This window comes from Arctopsyche grandis, chromosome 4 (genome assembly GCF_051622035.1).
Source record: "Arctopsyche grandis isolate Sample6627 chromosome 4, ASM5162203v2, whole genome shotgun sequence".
NCBI classification, from domain to species: domain Eukaryota; kingdom Metazoa; phylum Arthropoda; class Insecta; order Trichoptera; family Hydropsychidae; genus Arctopsyche; species Arctopsyche grandis.
In genome coordinates, this window is record NC_135358.1 from 9,781,082 (window position 1) to 9,795,688 (window position 14,607).

The window sequence follows — 14,607 nt, forward strand, 5'->3', positions numbered from 1 at the left end:
TCTCTCTGGCTGTATAGTTGCATTTTGTAATGTACATATGTATATTTAAGCGGATTTTGCTTTTCACTCGTTCCAAACAAGCATGAACGTGCTGAAAGTGGGCAGTGCTCTATAGTATGGATATAAATAGTCTTTTCCATGAAGTGTTGTGCTGAGCTATTGACGTGCAGTGCTTGATAATATAAACGGTATACATTTCAAAAATATGTATTTTTAAAACTGTCAAATGTTAAAAATAAACATTCACCCATCCCATTCATCAGAAATGACATTTTGTAAAGGAATATATTTATGTACATATATGTAATAGAACTATTGCTTCTGTAGCATCATACATATGTGCAAATACATACATACATACATACGTATGTGGATTCTCTATAATGATATATTTGCCTTAATTTATATAAACTATAGAGACTCAATAATATACGAGTATTATTTATTTTAAAAAAGGTTAAGACAAGTTAATTTAAAGGTCGTTTATCTTCAAGTACGACGGTGTAAATTAAATTATTCTCTCATTAATCAGACTGAAATGAATGCAAATTGAATTAAAGAAAAAAATGGAGAATTTTTTTATGTAAAGTTGGAGACGTTCCTGGAAATATCCTCTTAACTCTGCTGAAATTAATTATGATGAATAGATGAATGAAATACGTTATATAGTTAGAACGCTGCAGCCAATTAAATGCTATTGAATAACAGTTAGTAATTCTGAATTCCCTCAGCGAAACCTTCGGGTGAATGTCAAGACTGTGACATTGTTCTGTGTAATTGAAGTTTTCAATATGAAAGCATATGTATGTATAATATGTATGTATGTACATATGTACATCAAGAAGTACACACTTCAATCAAACTGATTACCATTCAGCCTTAAACGTTTATCGACGTTAAAGGTTTTCCAACAATCGTTACATAAAAGAAAAATTTCACCATCGTTTTCTCGAACGGTTCGCAAAATTAAATTTAACCGTGGCCATCTACACAAAAGATCCCGACTTGAACAATAATGAAGGTGTTTTCACTGCGTAAAGTTCGAGAAACCTCAGCGAAATCGAGCTTTTATTTTTGTGCTGATTTCAGATTTTTCGATTAGTGCGAATTACGCGAATCGCTGCCGATCCACGATTTAACAATAGGCATCGTAACTTTTCACCATAAAATAAAATATAGTATAAGTTATCATAATTTAATTTTAATAATATAATTAAACACATTATTTCCAATACAGCGTGTTCCCAAAGAGACGCATTTCCTCTTCATTTGTTCGATGCTTGTTTAACATTAGAAAAATGAGTAATAATGAATGTTTCTTTTTGAATTATTGTTTCTAATATTGTGACCGCTTTCGTTTCTCTTCAGCAGTGAATTGCGTGTTTAACTTAATCGCTGTTAGAAAATTTAACAAATAGATTTAGAACACGCTAACGCCACTTTCAGTTAAATCTTATTGCGCATAACATTTTACGTTTATCAGAATACATACATATGCAAAATTTAATTAATAACACGTATTACATCGAATAAAAATTCAATTGATTCATAAAAAATATGATTTTTCAGGTCAGCGTTAGTTCAACCGTGTAATCTGTACACAGTAAGGAAAACACGAGTAGAACAATTTTAATAATCGATGTTATTATTCGGTGTTATGATTTCAATTATTATATTTTTGAAAAAAGCATGTATTTTTTACCGTGCGTTTTATCTTATAAATATATATCCGTTTGTATTGTACACGTGTGTATTGAATGGAAAATGTTTATTTTCATATATTTTTAAAAACCTATTGAAATAAATATTTATTGAAACTGCGGCGTGGTATGGAAAAACTGGCAAAATCGAGAATACATGATAACATCCTAATCGTTGCGTCAATAATAAACACAGTATTTCAATGGGAATAATAATATAGTATTGTATGTATATTTAATATAATATAAAGCTACCACTTTGTTAATCGATCACAAAAAAACTACTTATTTCACTTGAAATTGACGCGTAAAATCTTTTGACGTTCGATAGTTCAATTTTAACACTAAATAAAAACAACATTGCAGCTTTTACTTTGCCAGACTTCAAAGGATTAAAATGGGTCATAAACACACTTTATGTATTGCTATAATAACAGTAATAAATTATATTTCATCCTGGGGGAGTAGACAAATATGTAAAGTACGAGCACAATATCGGAAAAGCATCGTAAAATGAAATTTTCTCGTGTGTTTCTTGCCGCTGCATCCTATTTTCGGTATGTGTTTTATGTAGGCACTCCCGTGAAAGAAACCGTTTACAAAATATGGCAGGTAGTATAAACAATATTAATAGCATGCCATTGTATATTGAAAAACATCGAAATCATTGGAATTTTTAATGTGGTTTAAAAGATTCTATTTGCATCGAGTTTCATCGTAAATTTTACAAATGAAAATTTTACAAACTGTAAATAGGGGAAAAGCTTACGTCAATACCGATTTGAATTTATAATTCCGCCATTAAATATATGTATGTATATGAATATAATAATAAAATTTTCTTCAATGCAATTATCAATGAAATTTCGGCATACATACATACACAGAATGGTCAAAAAAAAACATACGTTTTTGTAATGAGTGGTACTTGGCGTCTGGAGAAAGAAGAAATCTGTGGTGATGGTTGTTTGATTCTTCACTTTATGTCATTTATTCGTCATGCCCGTAATCATGAATATATCTAGAACTTCGAAGACGAAAAATCAACAGGAAAAAAAATGTTTTTTAAAAACTAACCTCTTCTATATTTTGTTTATAAAATTAAGACAATATATAAAAAACCAAATTAAGAAATCACCGATTCTCTCCGTAAACTTTGATCATGAATATGGCAAAGGGCTCAATCTGCCATAGCGAGAGGGGGGCGAAAAGGGAAATAACTATCAAAACAGTGTGGACAAATGGGACAGTTTGGACGATAGATGTCACCGACAACGGTGAAGTATTTTCAAACGTGTCTATTACGATTATTTTTCATCATGGTAATGGCGGACGTCATTTTCACTTATATTTATAACCAAACCGAGCAAAATGGCAAAGTTTGAAAACGATCGGATAAGAACCCAAGCTTCGTCAGACGACAAAATCGATTCTGAACTAAGAAGAGGTTAGTAAAAAGGGCTACTGCCCATACAGCCGGAACTTTGAGCGATGCTGCAGTTTGAACGTTGTTACCTAATTGGCCAATTTCACACTTTGGTAATATCCCCTGGGCATTCACTTGACTTTTCCATTTGTGACTTTTATTTGTAGAGGTATGATTAAATGTGTGAAGGAAAGTCACCCAAACTGGAAGAACTGGAGACAAAAACAAATTGAAACACTGGGAAGAGTGGAGGCGAATTTCCGAAAACGACTCCAAACATGCATTCGTAAAAACGGTCATTGTTTGAGTAATATCATTTTTCGCATATAAATATTTCCAAATGGCATACTTTCATCTTTATTTCTACGTGAATAAATAATTTTAACACTTGAAATTGATAGAGCACTGTTTAATTTATAACCAGCCGGTATTCGTGAACATTCTGTATAATGTTAAAAATATTTAAAATAAAAACAATCGATTTTTCTCAACTGTGACTTTTCATAGTTGTGATTTTTTCCATGTGTATTTGTATTCATGGATTGTAATGTTTGGAAGAACTCATAAAACCAGACTAAATCGCATGAGATAAAGTATTAAACGACAAATGAACCATATCAGCGGCATCGCTGCAACGGCAGTAAAAGTAAGTTTATTATACAAACAAAACGTTGAATGCTGATTTCTAAATTATTTATATTTATAAAATGCTAAAATTAATGTACCGGAAAATAAACTATGTATATAATATTTCTATTAATAAAAACTACCTGAAAAAACGCGAGTCCGTTGCACGTGTCGTGTTGAACAGCGAAAATGCGTTAACGTTATGCCACGTCACGTAAAATTGAATTAAAATTCCTGTATAACAGCGAATTTTAATGAAAAATGTCTCCGGACATTTTTCCCTCCCGTTTATTTATCCAGCGTCCCTTACATTATAATATATGGGACGTCATCGAAGATTTCGTTTAATTTATGTTGTAACACGAAAAAATTGTCCGAATTTGAACACCGCAAAGCTAATTTAGGGTTACGACTAACGGTGTCGTAAAACATTTCGCTCGTCACCTATCACGAGAATTATTTATATATCAACAAGTACACAGATTTGCAGTCGCTAATTTGATAATTTCTCTTCTAAAGAGCCTTATTACACATTTAAATAATAAATTACACGAAATATAATGGTATGTATGTATACTTCAGCATAAAAAACCCACACATAGCAGATTTAATACGACACACATAAAGATAATTTCATAAGAATTTGATTACTCACCATCGCTAGTAGATATTTGAGAAGATCGACGTCTTTGACGACCCACCGGTGAGCTTTTCTCGTTCTGAACTCGATTAGATGTCTGTACAGTTTGAGAATGATGGCTCCGTAGCAGACGACAAAGCCCAACTCTCGAAACCACGGCTCGACCAGGCATTGTTCCACAGACGGCTCAAAAAATCTAACTACGACCTAAAAAAAATCAAAACAAACCATGATCATATTCAAGCCTCGTAGGAAACAGCTGAAAGAAATAGACTTGGAAAAAAATCGCAGAAGAAAAATAGGAATTTTCCGTATGGAAAACACGTGTTGTGCGGGGGATATTGTGTAGAGTGGAAGAGTAATTAAGGTCATCAATCATGACGTGGGTTGGAAGGTGGACGTCGAAGGGACGACGAATATCCGTTGTATCATCGTGTTTTCGGTTTACCCTCGAAACGTTTAATTGCGGTACGTCACCTGGTCGATAATTCGGACACAATGATTAACAAAATAAAACCGGAACGACGAATAAAAGAAAATTGCGCTCGTTTATCATCCGTGAGTCATCGGCACAGGGTTGGCACGCTGAACTTTTTTTTTATTTAATAACTAGTGTTGTGCCCGTTAATTTCAACGGGTGGTTTCGGAATGGAATTGATACACGAATTAAAATAAAGTTATATGTAAAGTTATAGCCAGCAGTTTGGATTAATGGTAGCGTGTATGTTTAGCACCAAGTGATCAGTGGGTTCGATCCCCCATACTGCTGGTTATATTTGGGGGTATTTGTGACTCCAAATCCAGTGCCGGTTTTAGGGTCGGGTGGCGCCCGAGGGTGCCAAATAAGTTAGGGCGTCGAACGATGCGCCAAAGGCGCTTTAAAATTTAAAATTAGAGCGCCAAAAGCCATTCAAAATTTTAGATTAGAGCGCCAAAGGCGAAAGTTCGTTCTAAGGGTGTTTATAAAAAATTGCCCGAGGGCGCCATTGGGTGTAAGGCCGGCACTGTCCATATCGATCGTTTCTTATCAGAGTTTGCCAATTTCATCTTATCATTGTTGAAACGGTTCCTCAAAATTGGCAAAAATCGTCTTTCCGGTTGTCACAAATCTTCTGTATCAATTGTGTGTATAATTTGTAAAAATTATGTACAAAACTCTAAATCCATAGATGTCTCAATGGATTAATTCTTTGATTAATTAATTAATTGTTATTTCGTGTTCTTCAGCTTCTGGAAATACAGTGATTTATGTAATAATAAAATCCTGCATTGTTTATAATTAATTGTCCGGGAAGGCGCATTGGGGTCTTCCTGTCAAGCCTTCCTTGTATATATGTATATCTATGTAAAATAAAATAAATATAATGTAAGATAATTTATAGGCGCGCGCGTGCACGTATCAATAGAAAAAGTTGAGTGCGCTCATTACACGCTCACCGATCCAACCCGTTCACTCGTTCGAAATGATGAATGAATGTGTATGTGTGCGTGTGTGTCTTCGCGGATGTTGTTTATGTACATATGTACGCTGTTTAGGTTTTCGTGAAAATGTCACTCGACTAGTAAATTGCGTTGGAAAGTCACGTTTTTGTTTTGTACACATTCTTAGAGTTATCGTAATACGATACTCATTACCATCATTCATAATACCTAGCAAATATTAACGCATTGTTGAATTCTAAAGCATTCGTAAAAACATTGTCAAAACTCTGTTATATTACATACAACTGGGGCAAATTGTTGAATGTGTATTTGCGCTTGTAGAGATATAATTTACTAGTTAACTGTATTCGAATATGAATGACCTAAACGCCAATTGGAATACATATATTACAAGTGAAAATACACTTTGACTGTAATATATATTATATATGACATGAGATTCGTTAGTATAAAAAAAAATCAAGGTCCAAAGTAAAAAATTAAATTATCAAGTACTCCACTTAAAAGAGAAAAAGTGCTCTATGATCAAATCGACGCATAAAATACAAAGTCGGCACGCTTGATGGGGTTAATTAGATTTTTTGCGTTTCAATAATTTCAACCCCCCGCAAACAAAATGCTAATGCGAATTTTGAGCGGAAAGGGCACCGTTACGTGGGCGAAAGGTCTTCGTAAGGGCCTGCAGGGCCTTAAAAGCTTTTGAGGCGAACGATTCGGCAACGGCTCGTGTCACAAGCCAATTACGATTATTAAGCAGCACTTTACCAATTACTACGGCGGCCATCGAAAAAGGTGATAACCTAATTAAAATAACGTTCCGCGGCAACTTTGACACCGCGATCGAACCTTTACAAAAAATTGGCACAACATTAAATATCTATGCATGTACCTACAAACTTCACGCATTGATTTTACAGCAAGATTCATGCATACCGAAGACTATTTTTGATCATCCACTGGAAACTGTCTTCATACAGACCAATGGTAAACAGTAAAAATATTTACAAATCACAACGAAAGAAATTTCAATTTACAATGATTAAGCGGGTATCGTATCAACAACAAACACAAATATTCAATACGAATTCAAACGGGAAATTTTAGTGTAATGATGTTCACTCACTCACATCAGCGTCTAAGAAACTGTTAGAATAGACTCATTATAATACACACACACATACATATGTACTTAGTTTCATGAATTTTCTATATCATCATTTGCAGCCGTTTGCAATCCACTGCAGGACGAAATCCTCTCAACACCTCTCCGTTCATCTCAATGAGCAACACTCATACACCTCACTTATGGTCTTTTACATTTTCTTGGGTATCATTTGAATACTTCATCGTTCCTGCTGTTAGGCATAATATGACTTACTAATTGTTCGATTATTTCAGCTAAGGAAAGTATACGTTTCAAATTTTTGTATGATTTCCTGTATCTTTCCGTTGCCCCGAACATACAGAGTTCCATAATTAGAGATTATTATTAATCATTATTAATGTGACTCCACAACACTTTTCAGGGCAACCATGGATAGAGAGAAGATATATGTATATGTATCATGATATCCAACCTCCTACGAGGAGAGGAATAAAAAAGAAGAAGAAGATTAATCATTATTTTAACTTATTTGTCTGGTAGCATTTGCTCATCATTACTTTCATAATTGAATGTGATGTATGAGATTTTGATATTCTCTCTTCTATTTAGGTCTTACGGTGATGTTTTGTATACACGGCTGGTTCTTGTTCATACATACATACATATGTAATAAAAAATAATAAAATAATTAGGAATGCCTGTAATGCCACAATGGTCCAAACTTTAACTAATGAATAATTGAATTGGACTTGTATTTAAATATTCATACATTAACACTGTCAAAACATTGATGAAACACTTTCAACTTCAGACAAAGTGACATTTTTTATAAAAAAAAAATACCATTCACCATGTACATACATATAGTCCTTATTTATTTAGGTAAGATACTATTCCAATTTCCAATCAGATCCTTAAGTAATTCTTCATTATTTCACGCCTCAATCTATGGATTTTTCCATTTTCATCAACTTTATAATATACAGCAAGAATGACCTTTTTCTTCTCGTGCTTGATCTTTTTTGGAGTAGCGTAATTCTTCTTCTTGCCACCACGCAGTCTCAATACGAGATGGAGGGTGGACTCTTTCTGAATGTTGTAATCTGAAAGAGTGCGTCCATCTTCGAGTTGTTTACCAGCGAAGATCAGACGTGTTGATCTGGGGGGATTCCCTCTTTGTCCTGGATAGCTTAGCTTTCACATGTTCGATAGTATCAGAAGGCTCGACCTCAAGGGTGATGGTCTTCCCCGTGAGGGTCTTAACGAAGATCCACATGGTGGCAGCTCGGCGCAGCCGCTCACAGGAAAAAAAGTACCTAGATACGTATGTATATCCAATGGTTTTCTTCTTTGGTTTTTTTTTTCATTTTTGTTATTAATTTTAGAAACTTTTTTTGTGTCAATGTTATACTATACGTTGTAATGCTGTTTGTTTCTGTATTTTTTTTTTAAATAAATAAATAAGTAATTCATTTGCTCAACTATGTCAGCTAATACATCTCAAACGTGAGCTTCGTGTTCTTCCTTATGCCAAGAATACAGCGTTCTATAATTTTCTAAGACAGTTATGTATCAAAAACGTTCCTCTTCAAGCAAAGCGGCATTTTTTTATTTAATATCACCATTCATTCGCCCAAAATCACTTCCTCTTAATTGAATTTATCTCCTTATCTCATCTTCACACACGATAGCGATAAATTCATAACATTCAACAATGATGACGTTTGAATCGGTTGAACGCACGGTTTGGCGGATGGTCGTTGACATAACACAGTCGCGAACAAAACAACACCCTGGCGTAACTTTCAATTAATTTGCTCGTTAAATTTTGAACGGAGGGGGCCTCCGCCTTTGGCACGGTGGCAGATAGACATCTTTGGCGGGAATTAATGGTCCTCCAAGGTTCCTCGGATCCGCCATTGAGCCCGGCCGGAAGTGGAGCGCTATCAGATGCGCGCGCACTTCCTCGGGCCGTTCGTTATTGGTGTGTTTGTGATATCCGAACGCTGGCGAAACCGACTCTTTAACTCAGGCTCGGATAGAGATAGTCGCGTGACATTGGTGATCTTCGAGGCGTGCATCCTGACTATGTATCTATGTGTGTTTGTAGGCAGACCTTGTGATGCAACTGAAACGGCGACCCACATTTCGCCGAACGACCCACGTCCAACGTCTGTTTTTCTAGATGATAATATTATAATAACATGATAAATTACCGGGTTTTTGTATTAAAAAATTTCCTTCATAATGACAATAATCTAGCGTTGACTTTATTACAGTGTCGTCTGACGTTCGTGTGGATTTAGCTGCCTGACAGGTGGTTCACTCTTGTTCGTATTATCTCAAATGGGAACTTTCGTACAGGTTGATTTACGTGTCACCGTACAATAACACACAAGTTATATACAATATAATATGTATGAAGGTACATATATCAGCTAAATACATATATACTTTCATATACGTATATATCATGTTTAAAAGATTAGGTACATATATTTGATAATCACCTCGTAAGATACTCATTATGAAAAAATTCGAAAGGTCGACTAATTAACTTGAGGTTTTTGAATTGACGTTTATTTTAGTAAAATTACTAAATGAATAAGTACTTATGCTTGTTAGAGTGGCCTTCAGAATAGCATTACAATATTTACATATGTACATACATAGGTATATAAAAATATCATCAATAATGTCGTATATATTTTTTTTATTTTTGGAAGATATACCCTGAATAGAAAAAACAGACTGCGATTTTTAACATGTGCAATAAGACCAATAACACTGAACAACAAAAAAAAATAAAGTAAAAATTACTGGAGCGGAGATATCAATCTTTACTAAATTTGACCCATTGAATTTGAATATGACAATGATTTTTGTTGGATTGCTCTCGTTTAATGTATATGATCGTTTAAAAAATTGGCAGTTTTTCAGATTTTTGGCTTTTGTGGTCTTTAATTCAAAATCTAGTATTTCTTTTCCAAAAGTGAGTGTTGGAATCGATAGTCAGAAGTTTTTCGTATTGATTGTGATTTTTTATTGTTTTGAAATACTTATAATCAATAATCTAGCGAGTTTTAAAAGTGAAAAACATATTTTTGAGTTTTAAAATTAATTTCGTCATTGTGAAGAAATTATATTTTTGACTTTAAAAAATTTCATTTTGTACATTTCTGAATGGGTATATAAATATACATACAATACATAGCCACAGCATAGTTCACTGGTTAGGCCATTGTACAATAAAGAGGGCGAGGGTTCAAATCCCGGCCGGAATCGAGTAATTATTCGATTTATATACGGATATATGTATATATGTAGAATTGGATGGTTATATAAATCCAGATTGACCGTCTCCTCTTAATGAAATGTATAAAATAAAATTATTTAACTTGAAACGAAGCCGTTTTTAGTTTTCCAAACGGAAGTAGTTGAACAGGTGAGTATAAAATATTATAAGTGTGCTTAATTATCATTGTCAATATCAAAATCCACACCGAGTCGTAAATGTTTTAATTTTTTCATTCGATATTCTCATTAAAAAAATACGTACGTACCTTGTCAATAAATGTCAATGGCCATGTCATATCATATCCTCATTCAATCTTTCACCCGTTGAAAAGTATTGTCAACACTGACACTTCCCATCGCATTCTAACAACTCGAAGATTGACAGACACACATACAACGTATGTACATACATAAATATACATTATATACGCTCCACATTTTCTTTAATAAAATTTTGAAATTCATTCGACGTTATACCTTTCCAAAAAGATGATCTATAGTTTTTACGGTACCACCGTAACATCCATCACGTTTTAACAGTAAAAATCGCCGATCAAAGCCCGCGAATCGTAATCACAGTAATTACATATACGAATATACAGTTCGGGCGTTATATTGAATGTACATGTACGAATTTAACGAATCGTAAGCACAAATGTTTACAGGTTTGTTGTAATCAATACGATCGGTGCGGTCGTAACTAATTCAGAACTAATGACCGTTCGCTACACGCTCGGACGAGGAAGTTAACCTAGCTGGTTACTTCACGAAAACGAACAAAAAAAAAATTGAAAGAAAAATCGAAAGAAATGTACGACAAAGAAATGCGATGGCGTGCTTACCGTCGAATAGAGCAAAAAAGTTCCCAGAAGAATGGTCTCGAGTATAGTCCACATTCCAGATGCGATCGTCTGCAACAAGAAGTACAGAATTGAATAGAATATACAAAAAATCACACATTACCACTTACGGTGTATTACGTTCGCGTTCATTGACCGTATAGATTAGCAATCGTTACACATAAATGATATACATGCATAGAATTTTCAAGCATCATTCGGATTCATTACTGTGCGATGTAAATCGGCACCGAATTTACAATTACAATTTTGAAACCGCTCGATAAAACTAGAAGCGGATCTTTGATTGAAAATTCACGAGTTGAATCCCCCTCTTTAAATATTAACAACTCCGTATAATAATCGTTGAACAAGTAGACACTTTACTTGCCTTGCTCTCAAGTTAAATCTGCTCGTAAGTTGGGATTAAATTGAAAATGAATATCATGTGAACATTGAGCCGCGTTGAGCAAAATAATATAGATTTTAATTACAGTGACTATACATACACACGTACACACACACAAGTGAATCGTGCTTAATTTTATATTACAGAATGTAATTACCAGAGAGAGGGATCCGCGGGAAATACATATTTTTACAGAGTGGAGTGGGTAGTATTTATAAAAATCTAGAAACAAGAAACTCAAATTTGCGAGACGCGGGAATAGGTCGTCAATTTGGTGGAACCGTTTCAATAATGAAATCAGATAAATTGGCAAACTCTGATACGAAACGATCGGCCTGGAGTCACATATACCCAAGGTCTGGGCAGCAGCACTGGTCCTGGGGTTGAACCCAATAAACCTCAGTAGAAAGCACTACACGCTAACAACTGAACCATGTTGCTGAAATACAACGGAATTGGTTACGATTTATTGATTTTATTAAAAATTTTATAAAAAAAATACTGATCAAAAACTTAGCGTTGTATTGTATTGGATAGCGTCAGTATTGCGTTCTAAAGTGTTTTCGTACATGCATTCTAAAGTGTTTCCAATATCCGACCATTCGACATTACCCGAGAGAAATGAAAACTAATTGTGTGCTTTATTTATGATTACACATAAATTGTATGTAAACATATGTATATACAAACGAATACATATGTATTTTATCAATTTTTTTTTATAATTTCTTTTCCCGTAATTTTTTTGAAATCTGTATACATTATCTGTATTTTTGAAAATTGAAATACAATTTATTTTTTTATATTGTATTATGAACCATAATAAATTCTAAATCATCTCATGTCAAAAATATACAAAATGAAGCTTTAGTATTTATATAACGAATATCTCAAGTGGTGGACGAAGTAGCCACTTCGTATGATCTACGTTAGGAAAATATATTTATAATTTATTGCACAATATGAGTTTCAAGTGGAAGAAAAGTACGTTATGAGTATGTATGTACATACATACATACATGAAAGATTTAAATATTTTAAGCATAGGTGGGTAGAATGTAGCATCTTGTAGCAAAAAATCCCACGTTCGAAACTCGACAGATGCAAGTGATCACTTATATGGTACACTTAAAATATTTAGACTTTAAATGAATCCAGTATATCTATTGTACAAAAAAAACCCACGAGAACCTTACAAGCTATCAAATACAAATAATCAACATTATAGCTTAAACCACTGAGATGTTCCAGGGTTCGATTCCTGGGTTGACCTCGATTGTAAAGAATTTATTCGGAGTATTTCTGCAGGTCAGACTTGGATATCTCTGACTCTAAGTCGATCATTTCCTATCAGAGTTTGCCAATTTTGATGATTACATCGTTGAAACAGGTCTACAAACTATCCGACCTACTATTTGTCACCGCTATTTGAATATGATTTCAAATTTTTAATCTATAAATTTATATATGTACAAGTTTAATACCGTGGGTTACAATCAGGGGCAACCCGTAATGGCATCGTGATAAAATATAAATAAATAAATAAAATGGAGTGCGAGTTGAAATTTCAATCAAAATATTATCAACAACCGAGATTTGACGTTGTAAATTTTTGACACGATAAATGATCAACCTGTCAAATCTTTGCGACGCAATATCCTATCATGCAAATATATATGCATGTATGTATATTGATTGACAGATAGTGTTGAACCATAATGTACCTTGCACTTGCGTTGTTTGAATACTATGGCGGCCATCATGACTGTGATGAGCATGCATGCTGCTTGCGTGGCCAAAAGTGCACCACGCACGAGAGGATCTCGTTGCACGCCACATTTCCCAGCACTGTTGCAGGTGTTGCACTGCTCTGGACACGCTGTGCATCTGCAACAAAAATTTGACAATTTTAAAAGATTCCGTTTAAAATAAAATGTATATTAAGTTCTCGTGAAATCTACATATATGTAAATATACTACGTGGTTGCGGAATGTCTGCTCGCATATCTTCGCTCAGTTTGACGTGATCGTAGTAAGCGGCCCAGTAAGAGACTGATCTGTTCAAATTCAATAAATTCGGTCCGGATACTCGCAAAGCTTTTGAAAATTAATTAAGCTTCTCTATTGAATCTTAGGTTGATGAATAGATATCTTATATTAAAATACTTGAATATCTTGCGAAATAGTTCAAATACGTTTTCAATAGCAAATTTTGAACTTCTCCAATATTGTTAACCTCGTTTGATTTTCTAACACTGTCAATTATTATATATTTTATTGATTCCATTAAATATAATTGATTAGAATGCGGAAAAACCAATGCAAAAATTCCGCGTGTCAATTTTATTTTATTTGACATATGTACTTTTTGCAATTCATGTAAACATTGTGCGATCATTCTTAGCATTTATTTATCAATTAGAAAGGAAAATAATGATACTGATAGATATAACATAGCTATTCAATAACTCTCCCAAGCTATTCAATACGGTGCTTTAGGGCCTCTTTAGGAACTTGGAATGGAACAAATTAGGTCTCAACATTAACGATCACCTCTTGTGTCATCTTCATGTGTACTAATATCCCGCGATCCAGCTGAATTACACACTTAACAGACAAACACAGCTGGGAGAGGGAAAGCATGAAAGTTCATAGGACTTAAAATGAACGTAGATGAGACTAAATTAATGTGCATATGTATTTTGCATGCCCGATAGTATTGCATTAAACAATACATATACATATGTACATTGTATGTAGCAGTAGAAGTAGTCAAAAATTGTTTACATCTAGGTCAAATCATTCAAATGCCCGGTAATAAAGAAGAGGAAGTAACTAGACAGAATGCTGTTTACGGTCCAGTGGAATCAAAAAAGTATGGAACGCTGAATGCTTGGCATAACGAGGAGAGATATAAAATGCAATACGTGTGCTAGAAAAAAATAAAATGGCAATGGGTGGGTCACGTAGCTAGAAGAGCGGACGATTTAGTGCTCGAAAGGCACCCAAGAGGATGTAAAAGGGTGCAAAGAAAGCCATAGGAAGGATTGATGGATGGAATTAGAGAAATATGTGGGGTGAGATAGATGAGAGTTGCGCAAAACAAAAACGAATGGAAGCG

At 34.2% G+C, this 14,607-nt stretch overlaps 1 protein-coding gene and 1 pseudogene across 1 annotated transcript in view; both read right to left on the bottom strand.

Moving 5' to 3' along the window:
• smog (G-protein coupled receptor 158 smog) overlaps nt 1-14,607 on the bottom strand; it is a 72,224-nt gene that overhangs the window by 12,494 nt on the left and 45,123 nt on the right. The window contains exons 6-8 of the mRNA XM_077429114.1: nt 13,211-13,373; nt 11,081-11,149; nt 4,409-4,600 (exon numbers count right to left, since the gene is read on the bottom strand). Of these exons, the coding sequence (XP_077285240.1) occupies nt 4,409-4,600; nt 11,081-11,149; nt 13,211-13,373 (424 nt within the window). The remainder of the gene's footprint in view (nt 1-4,408; nt 4,601-11,080; nt 11,150-13,210; nt 13,374-14,607) is intronic.
• On the bottom strand, nt 7,848-8,248 carry LOC143910243 (ubiquitin-ribosomal protein eS31 fusion protein pseudogene; annotated as a pseudogene).